Source organism: Rhinoderma darwinii, chromosome 9 (assembly GCF_050947455.1).
Source record: "Rhinoderma darwinii isolate aRhiDar2 chromosome 9, aRhiDar2.hap1, whole genome shotgun sequence".
Taxonomy (NCBI): domain Eukaryota; kingdom Metazoa; phylum Chordata; class Amphibia; order Anura; family Rhinodermatidae; genus Rhinoderma; species Rhinoderma darwinii.
Window position 1 is genome coordinate 98,341,041 of NC_134695.1, and position 10,988 is coordinate 98,352,028.

The 10,988-nt window shown below is 36.5% G+C and overlaps 1 protein-coding gene across 1 annotated transcript in view; it reads left to right on the plus strand.

Annotated features, from left to right (window-relative positions):
• LOC142661261 (cadherin-8) overlaps positions 1-10,003 on the plus strand; it is a 279,721-nt gene extending 269,718 nt beyond the window's left edge. Inside the window, exons 11-12 of the mRNA XM_075838641.1 lie at positions 2,696-2,947; positions 7,968-10,003. Of these exons, the coding sequence (XP_075694756.1) occupies positions 2,696-2,947; positions 7,968-8,461 (746 nt within the window). The 3' untranslated portion in view covers positions 8,462-10,003. The remainder of the gene's footprint in view (positions 1-2,695; positions 2,948-7,967) is intronic.
• The last annotated feature ends 985 nt before the right edge of the window (positions 10,004-10,988 follow it).

Here is a 10,988-nt window from a genome sequence, read left to right on the forward strand (position 1 = left end):
TAGAGGTTACAGTCAAAGGTTTAAAATGTACTTAATATTGGAATCGGACTACCTTATATCAATTTAACGATATTACATTCTCCTTGTGTATTGTTGAGATGCCAGCAACATAACCTTTACTAAATTACCATGAAGCTTCTCAATTTGAAATTTTATTAGAAATGTTTTTACATTCTCATTAAAATGCTTCTGGCTGCATGATAATTCTTGCTGTCTAGGATTGTTAGTGTAAGAACTGCATGACATTACTCAGACAAAAATCGAGTGGCTTAAAGAGATTGATCTCTCCTGGGAAACACAATGTCAAACACTCTTTTAGGGCACAGTGACATGGTAGGTGAGTTCTTAACTTAGAAGTCCACTGCCCTAATTTTCTTAAAGAGGACCGTTCAGCTCTCCTGATATGTCTGTTTTAGTAAATACTTGTATTACCCATAAAATAACGTTTCTTGAGCATCTTTTCTGCATTTTGCCGTTCCTCTGTTATTCCTCCTACACATTTCTGAATAAATTGACAACTGGGTGTTACTAGTTGGGGGTGTGTCCCTACACAGATGGATACTGTCCAATCAGTGCCCACAGTCTTACACTATGTAAGGATACATCCCTTTGACATGGGGAATTGTAACACCCAGTTGTCAATTTATTCATACACTACTTTTTTTTAAAAATAGAGGAACAGCGGAATGTAGAATTCTAAGAAAAGGCGTTCCAAAATTGTTATTTTATGGGGAATACCAGTATTTAGGAGAGTTGACAGGTCCTTATAAAGCTGACTTAAATTGGCTATGTAAGCAATGGAGCACTATACCGTTCTATTGTTTAACCTTGTTTACAGTCACAGCTTGGGAAGTAAGGTCCACATGTATATAGAACTATCATTTTAATCTAGGAAATGGGACAATCAATATCCATGCAATTGACTCTAAAATTGCATAATATGACGGTGACAAAATGTTATTATCACAATGTTCCCTATGCTGCTCTAATGATACCGCTGCAGTTTGAATAATCTGCCTCCCCCTTCGTTAAACCTCTGCCTCTCCCCTCTGTCAGTCCCTTCTTTGACTACCAATTGCCCAGTAAATTCAGTTCAAAATAATAACCATGATTTACAAGGCTTTTCACCACCTGTCCCATCTCCCACTATCTCCCCACAAGTAATCTCCGGTCCTCACAAGACCTACTTCTTTCTCTCCTCTTTTCTCCTCCTCACATCATCGTCTCCAAGATTTCTCCCCATACTTTCGAACTCGCTACCCTAACACGTCAGATTCATTACCCCCATCCAAACCTTCAAAAGCAACTTAAAAACTCACCTCTTCAGTAAAGCTTACAACCTACAATAACACTTCTGCCTCCACTACTCTGCCAAATGAACAGCTTGTACCCTCACCGTCACTGTCTTCTTCTTCCTTCCCTTGTAGATTACAAACCCTCGCAGTCAGGGTCCCCCTTCCTTCTGTTCTATCATTCATTAAGCTCATGTTTTTTGGACTAATTCTTTTTATTGTCTAATGTTATTTACTTAGACCCATTTTCATACGTACAGTGCACTGGAATTAATGGCTCTTTAAAATAATTAATTAGTTAATAATAATAATAATAGTAATAATAATAATAATAATAATATCTGTCTACCACCCTACCCATGCTCTACATTCTGCCCACAACCTTATATTAACATCACCCATATTCCAAACCTCCCACCCATCCCAAGACTTCTCTCGTGCTGCACCAGTCTTCTGGAATGCACTACCCCAGACACTCAGACGTTTTCCCAATATCCACAATTTTAAGAGTGCCCTGAAAACACATCTTTTTATACAGGCCTATAACATTGCCTAATCTGACTCCTTTACTTGACCCCACTATTACATTAGTCATCAGAACCCGACCCCCTCATTCAGCAGTCTCCCCCACACTCCTTGCACCCTAATGCACTTCATATATGTCATACACAGATACTGGCTGGTGACGACTCATGCAGCTTTATGTGGACGACCCCATGTGTATAAAAGATGGCTGGACCATTGTACTGAACAAACACTTTTTACATTTTGTATCACCCCCTATTTCCTCATAGATTGTAAGCTCTTGTGGTCAGGGCCCTCGCTCCTTTTGATTGAATTATTAATTTGTTTTGTGACTATGTAATGTCTGATATTGTCTGTACATGTTCCTTTTAAATTGTAAACTGTTGCAGAATATGTTGGCGCAATATAAATAAAGATTATTATTATTATTATAAAAAAATAATAAGACTGCTTGTATATGTAGACGACCTTGGGAACTAATGAATCAAATATAATTGTTTTGTAGAGTAAAGTACATGGCAAACACAATAAACACATCATATTACTTAGTGATGGTGCTAGGGAAAAATGTAAACAGCTGCATAGCGCCAATTGAGTACACAAAATACGGGCCCCAATACAAAATCCTTTTATGCTTTTTTTTTTCCCCAGAAACAGCGCCACTCTTGTGTATAGGCTATATCTGATATTACAGTCTATAGATAAGTGAGGTTCTGTTTTAGGAGAAAAAAAAACCAGGGTTTTTTTTTCCTAATTTTAGACAAATCTTTTATGCATTTGTTTTTTATCCAATGTATATCTGTGTGCAAACTTTTGTTAAAGGACATCTATTATACTTTACTTATTTACTTCTTTGTCTTCTTTGTTTTTTTTTTTAGATAATTCCCTAAGCATATTGGCGCGGCATAATGGTTTTAACCGACTCAAGCAAGAAGTTTACCTGTTACCAATTATAATAAGTGACAGTGGCAATCCTCCAATGAGCAGTACCAGCACCCTTACTATACGGGTCTGTGGTTGTAGCAGTGATGGAGTGGTGCAATCATGTAATGCTGAAGCCTATGTTCTGCCAATTGGACTCAGTATGGGAGCTTTGATAGCAATTTTGGCCTGCATTGTGCTACTTCTAGGTAGGTAATGCTGAAAGCACTCAAAAGCACAGTATTTGCATTAATCCTTCAATTATACTACTGAGAATTCAACAATATAGTTTCATAGCAAAATTAAAAGGGTTGTATGGGATTAAAACAAAGGATCAGTTGTTGTTTTTTTCCTGGAAACAGCGCCACTCTTATCCATAGGTCATGTCTAGTATTGAAGCTCCTATTCACATGAATAGGGCTAAACTGCAATGCCAGCAAAAGCCAACAAACAAGAGCAACCTCTCACATCTAATCTCATACAACCCCATTAACAGAGCCAGTGCAATAACTTCCCTGTTCTGAACCTCGTTTAAATGAATGGTCGACCATGTAATACATAGATGAGCCAGGTCTGATAGAGCGGGAGCAGGGGTCCTGAGCGGGAGACCATCCTCCATAACCTGCATATGGAAAGGGTTTGTCTTAATTAGACAACCCCTTTAATGGAAATAATAATAATTTAAAAATATATATATTATATTATCATCAATATGTTTTTTGTGTGTAGTGCCTGTAGAGAACCAATTCAAGAACAAGGAGATTATAAATACACCCAAATTCTTAATAGGGAATATTGCCCTCATTGGGATTTCTGGCCCATCAGTTAGACTATTGAATTAATAAATAAATTATTTAATTAATTAATTAATTAATTAATTAATAATACTGATAATAAATATTATTATTGTTACTATTATTATTAGCATTATTATTATCATTTGTATTATTATGATTATTATTATTATCATTTTTATTATTATCATTATTATGATTATTATTATTATAAGATATTATGATGGCATATATAAGGGGATGAGAGACATCCTTGATAAGATGGGTTCCCAGTTGGCTATGTTGTGACTCGAATTTGCTTCTATTAAATGTCTTATTTACATTACTGTTCCTTTAAGTGTACTTTTTTCTTTTCTATGCATTTGATCAAGATGGCCACATTAAATAAGGCATCATGAAATATGAGTACTTGCTAGTCAGTCCTATTAAGATTATATCATTTATAATACACTACAACTAAATCATTAGAAAAATAATTTCAAAACATCTGCTAATGTTTAAAATAATTGAAATGATCTATTAAAAAAAAAGTAGGTCTATAAGATAAGAGGTTCAGCATACAATAGGGAAGATGTTGAGAGCTTTGAATGATGTTTCCTTGAATTCAGCATTTGTGCAAAAGATTTACTGTAGGAGGACTACATGCTGGGAAAAAGTAAGAACAGAAAACTTTTAAGAAGCCGCATACTGTTTAATGGAAACCAATGAATTACAATAATGGAGACAAAGAAAAAAGAAGAGAACAAACTTACTTGATGTATTCCCTGCTAATATATTATCAAAGCATTCTACTTTGTGTTATGGTAAAAAGCTGTCTTTCAGAAACAAATGTGGAACATTTATATTTAGTTAAATATGTGATTTAAAAAGGATTCAAAGTTTGGTTCTCATCACACCAATCGGAATGATCGAAATTCTATTAAAAAAAAAAACCAAATATTTAAGCGATTGTCCATGATTAGAAAAAAGGGTCTGCAGTTTTTCCAGAAATAGCGCCACTCTTGTTCAATGGGCTGTGTTTGTGATTGGCTGCAGCTGTCACATGGGATGAAACGTCATCCCAGGAGGCCGGCCTGGACGAAAAAGCACAGAATTATGGGTAACTCTAAGATATTTTTTTCCTGAGTTGCAATTTCTGCGGCGGAATCTTAGCTTTTTCGCCGCAAAAATGTATTATGCTGAGGATTTTCCGCAACAAAATCCACTTCAGAAAATCTGCAGTATTTGCAGTATAAGGCCTAATTCACATGACCGTGTTCGGTCCGTGATATACGGTCCGCATGTCGGCCGCATTTCCCGGATCAAACCAAGTTCAGGGAGCCGGGCTCCTAGCATCATAGTTATATATATTGCGCTAGGTGTCCTTGCCTTCCCGCGAGAATATTGTCCTGTACTGAAACATGTTTTCAGTACGGGACAGTATTCCCGCGGGGAGTCAGTGACTCACAGCGTTGTACATAACTTTGATGCTAGGAGCCCGGCTCCCTGAACTGTATTTGATCCGGGAAATGCGGCCGACCTGCGGACCGTATATCATGGACCGAACACGGTCGTGTGAATTAGGACATAGTGTGAATCCGGCCTTAACATGAGCTGCAATAGTAGACACAGACCCTTGTTTCTAATCATTTAAGAAATTTAAAGTGGCACTCTCAAGAAAAACTAACTGCATTTCCCTGCATAATTTGCATTGTATTGTTGCAAAGAGAACCAGATTCCACTGTCTGATGCTTCATCTCACGTTGCACATTTCACATTGTCTGGTGCTACATCCTACGGGAGATGTAACTCGTTCTTCTTGATAGTGTCACTTTAAAAAGACTAATAATTGTTATAGCCAGTGAACACTATGGTAAATTCTTAAATTCCTTTAAGAAAATTAAAGCTCCTATATTTAGAATAAAATCGGTCCTCTCCCTTGATCCTAAATTTCAAGTCAGAGAAAAAAGGGAAACAACAAAAGTCCACTGGCTCTAATTCAGTGACAATATAACCTTGAGCTTAAAATAATGGGGCGGATGTACTAATACTGTCTACGCTAATAATTTCCTGCTAAGCCATGCCAATTTGTTAAGTATATAAAAAAATGTCTGAAGCAGTTACTAAATATGGCGCACGGCATGTACACCAGAATTCTGGCTCAGTTTGAGCCTGAATTCTGGCGCATCTTGAAGAGTGAATCTGCCCCATGGAATATTTTGTGAAAGAGTTTTTGCTAGGGAGTTGCGGCCCCACAACCCTATTGAAAACACTGTGGTTGTTAGGCTGTGCATCCCTAGAAACAAGACAAGACACAGCTGATCAGCTGTGTTGATGCCAGAGAATTGGAAATACAGCTTGACAACAGTCACATTGTATAGTTCTCCATTTTGGCTGTCATTATTAATCAGATATTTCTAATAATAAATTAAAAAAATCTTATCCTACAGTAGCTGTGAGAGGAATAATGATGATCACTTTGTCTACCAGTAGGCGAAAAATATTTTTTGTCTTTAATTTTAAAATATGAATGTAATATATCTTTATATTTAAAGAGACCCTGTCACTATCATAGAACTATTAATATATGGAAATCAGTATAATATTCTAAAACAGTTGCACAAGTGGCTACAATTACATCCAGAAAATAGATCCCCAAAGTGTAAAACTACCCCCAAAGTATAATGGCTGAAAAATAAAGAGCTAACTGGTTCTGTGGAGTCGCGAGTTGTCCTTTATGATCCCTTTAAGAAGCTGATCCTTTTCAAAGCTGCTGAGAGAGATCATGTGATAAACCATTTGACTCAACAAAACCAAGACGTACAATTTTTTAAGCCACCCCATTTCACAGTGTTGACACAATCCTGGCCAAAATATATTAGACTAAAGGTATTTTGGGTGTGTCAACTGACACTCTTCTGTCACTTATCCAGATCCAAATCCATTAGTTATATCGATATATCGGAGAGAAGTAAGACACAAAGAGACACACTTTGTATACCCAAAAATCCTTCTGTGGTTGATTGATAGAAATGCAATTACAATAGTAACAAAGCGGAGTAGGCTTGAGCTCAACCAATAACTTTACAAATGAGACGTTGGCTCTAGCTCAACCAATCATTTACAAATAGGACATTGGCTCTAGCTCAGCCAACCACTTACAATGGGGAGTTGTTCGAGCTGAGCCAATCACGAGCAGAAAAAGGCTTCTTATGGGAACTTACTGTAAGACAGAAACTTCTCATAACATGCAATGTCACCACAACATCATCAGGACTGATGGTCATAACAAAGAATTATAATAAATGAGTCCCCAGACGGTATGAGACGTTTCTCATAACGATAAATGATAAACATGAATATTCGGACTCTTAGGCTGGGTTCACACAGAGTTTTTTGCAGGCGGAAACCCTGCCTCAAAATTTCATTTGGAAGTTTGATTCAGATTTTCCTCTCCCTGCACACCGATTTTCACTGCGTTTTTTGCCCGCGGCCATTGAGCACCATGTCCATAAAAATCAGTGAAATACACTTTCTCTGCCTCCCATTGATGTCAATGGGAGGTCAGAGGCGTAAACGCCCGAAGATAGGGCATGTCCTTTCTTTCTCCCGCGAGACAGTTTTAACGCTTGCGGGAAAAAGACGCCTCCGCCTCCCATTGAAATCAATAGGAGGCATTTTCGGGCTGTTTTTGACGAGTTTTGCGGCGCGGTTTCCGCATCAAAAAACTTGTCAAAAAAACTCTATGTGAACCCAGCCTTATGATGTTCCAAGCTAATTTTACATATCAAGGAACGGTAAATATTTAGCTAAGAATGTTAAACATTTGAGTGTCCAGACAATCCCAGCATAAATTTAATTTTACAGAGAAACAGATGATTATTTAAAATATAAAATGGATTCTTCATGCAACATAACCACACTCACATAACCTCACTCACATGACCACACTCACATAACCACACTCACATAACCACACTCACATAACAACACTCACATAACCACACTCACATAACCACACTCACATAACCACACTCACATAACCACACTCACATAACACTCACATAACCACACTCACATAACCACACTCACATAACCACACTCACATAACAACACTCACATAACCACACTCACATAACCACACTCACATAACCACACTCACATAACAACACTCACATAACAACACTCACATAACCACATTCACATAACCACACCCACATAACCACACTCACAAAACCACACTCACATTACCACACTCATATAACCAAACTTACTAAATGGAGTCAGATAAACACATTTTACCCACTTTCACAGGCAGATTTAGTTGGTCGCTAAGCATATACAATTACACTTACTATATAACTCTATTAGGGCATCACAGAGGCATTTACGACATTTAGTTTGTTATAAAGATTACGTTAATTAACATATTAATTTTTTACTTGTTTTTTTTCAGTCATTGTTGTACTATTTGTCACACTTCGAAGACACAAAAATGAGCCACTGATTATTAAAGATGACGAAGACGTTCGTGAAAACATAATCCGTTACGATGATGAAGGAGGCGGTGAAGAAGATACAGAGGCCTTTGATATTGCAACGTTACAAAACCCTGATGGGATAAATGGATACTTACCTCGCAAGGATATCAAGCCTGATTATCAATTCATGCCACGGCAAGGTCATTCATCTACTCCCAATGGTGTTGACGTGGATGAATTTATCAACGTAAGGCTTCATGAAGCTGACAATGATCCCACTGCACCACCTTATGACTCAATCCAGATTTATGGTTATGAAGGGCGAGGATCAGTGGCTGGTTCTCTAAGCTCATTGGAGTCATCAACATCAGACTCAGATCAAAATTTTGACTACCTCAATGATTGGGGTCCTCGTTTTAAAAGACTTGGAGAACTTTACTCAGTTGGAGAAAGTGACAGAGAAACTTGACAATGAATGAACATTTTTTGCATTCTGAACTTCACAATTCTGTAAAATTTTAGGGTCATTGTTAGTTAAGACTAATGTGGCCGACTTGTTTTAGAGACAATTAGCACCAGTCATCTATAAAAAAACAAAACAAAAAAAAACAAATCAACTACATTGTAATGTTGAACCAAAAATTGTGTACGTTAGGGGGTAAGTCTTGTGGAGTAAAGTTTGTGAAGTATCTAGAAGTCATTGGATGTTCAGTATTCACTTGGGCCACCATGAAGGTTGAAGATTTGGCATCTGGGATGTCTGAGTTAACAGAGCAAATACTAAAAGTTGGAACTTTGGACAAGTGAATAGGTGCTCTGTTAAAAAAGTCTTCTACCAATAAAGTCTACTGCAACATTTTGAAAAGAGGAATTAACCACTTTTTACTAAAGCAATATTTGGTCTTCTGATGAATTTTGATAACATTGATTCCCAACTGGCTTCCACTGTGTGATGACTATACATTGTATTAACTTAGTGGCCAGCAAGCCACCAACTGAACATCATCTCTACATATTTTTGGGCCTTAAATTATTCACGTGTTATTACCAATTGAAAGAAAACAAAATCAATTTTTTTTAATGATTATGACTTTATGAGACATTTCCTTAATGATCAGAGGCATGTTTATACTAAGCTTTCCCTCTACAAATTACAAGCCGCCCAAAATAAATTCGACTAAAACAGGACTAAAATTGTAAAACAAAATATATCAATTTTTTGTCGTTCCAAATATTATTTATTAACTAATTTCTCAAAGTGCTATTTTATTGCCTTTATTTTTTTCATATCTTTATTTATTGAAAAAAAAACGATGTTTAAAATACATAACTATATATATATATATAATGTATATCCATTAACTAATCTTTTATTTTTTTGTACGCACATATTAAATGTTAAAGTTCATATACATTTTGAAATTTTATGATGGCTTTTAACGCCGCAAGAGGTAATTTAATAAAGGGGCAATGTATATTTGCAGTAGTTGAATTTTAATGGAAGGCTGAAAGACGAGAAAAACTTTTTTCTGAGAGGCTTTGTCAGTTTTTATATTTAGTTCAGAATTACGGTATGATATATGGTGTGTTTTTTTATTACAAGCACAAACATCTGGAAGTAAACAGGTTCATGTGAATATTTAAACTTTAGAATTTTAGAGTTTTACACATTACACTGTACAGTGGCAGACTCACGCTTGTAGCTATCCAGTGTTCTTGATCAAAAATCAGTGTATATATAATTTTAGTGCTTACGTCAGCATTTCCTTTCTATGATATTTGCTAGTTATGCACAGGGACAATTGCACACAAAATTTGGCAGCACCAGCGGCTGCGCTCATATTAAATTTGCAATTACGAGTAGAAATTGTATATTAAATCAAAATATCACATGCAGATCATTTTAATTTTCTACTTTGCTCTGAAGCTATATTATCATTTGTTTATTTACTTCATGTATTGGAAAATTCCTGTATTGTTTACTACTTGGTGAAATATATTTTTATAAATATCTTTCTGGTCTCTCTTCCTTGGGGTACATAAGTGAGTAGAATTTGCTTATTATGTATTTTACAGCAGATTCAGTGATTTATGACTTCAATAGTATTTGATATGATTTATCAATGAATGTGGAAAAAATATGGGCCGGAAAAGTTTTGAAGCCCTTAATGTCTTGACCCCAACATCTCATACTATTTTTTGGCAACTTGCCCTTCTCAAGGTCACACACATCAATCTATAGGATGAAGTATTGAAGTAAGCAATAAATCTTCCTTAGTGTTTAACCCCTCAATGACTTTTAAGGGACTAGGATGATAAGAGATACAAGCCAGTAACCTTTGGCTCCTTGTAAAATTGTCCAATGCAATGATTTTCTTGCCTGGCTTTCAAGATTTTCTTAAAATGTTGTATAGACAACCCCCAACAGTGACACCCACTGACACCCAATTTCTCAGTTATCTTTTGAATAGGATGAAAAATATGTAAAATATGAATTGGATTAATTTGCATTATTGTATTCATTGAAGGTATAGCAATATTAATTGTGGAGCAGAATTTGGGTAGCATTGTGTGGTTCTTGTAGATGATGTATGGCCACCAGAGTATGCTGTCTTGTTTGGCAAACAAAAAGCGATCAAAGTCAGTAGGAGGGTGTTAAAGGGGTTGTCTTGTATTAAAAAAAAATCCCCCAAAAAATAAAATACACAATTAGGACGTTCTGATTTCATAGATTAGGGGATCCCATTCCGGATTCTCTTCTATTAACCAGAATGGAGAGTGGCTCTCCTTTTGGAGCTTCATTTTCCCTTTAGTTGTGCTGGAGGAGAATTGTACACTTATTACCAGGTGCAGATAATGACTGGGGGGTGGGGGGTGTCCCAGGAGTAAGACACCTTTTGTGCAGCTTGTGGTCTGGAGACCCTTCTAAAACCAAGGTAATGTCAAAAGTGAACAACTCCTTTAAGCCCTAAACAACAGACACCCAAGACAGGCTA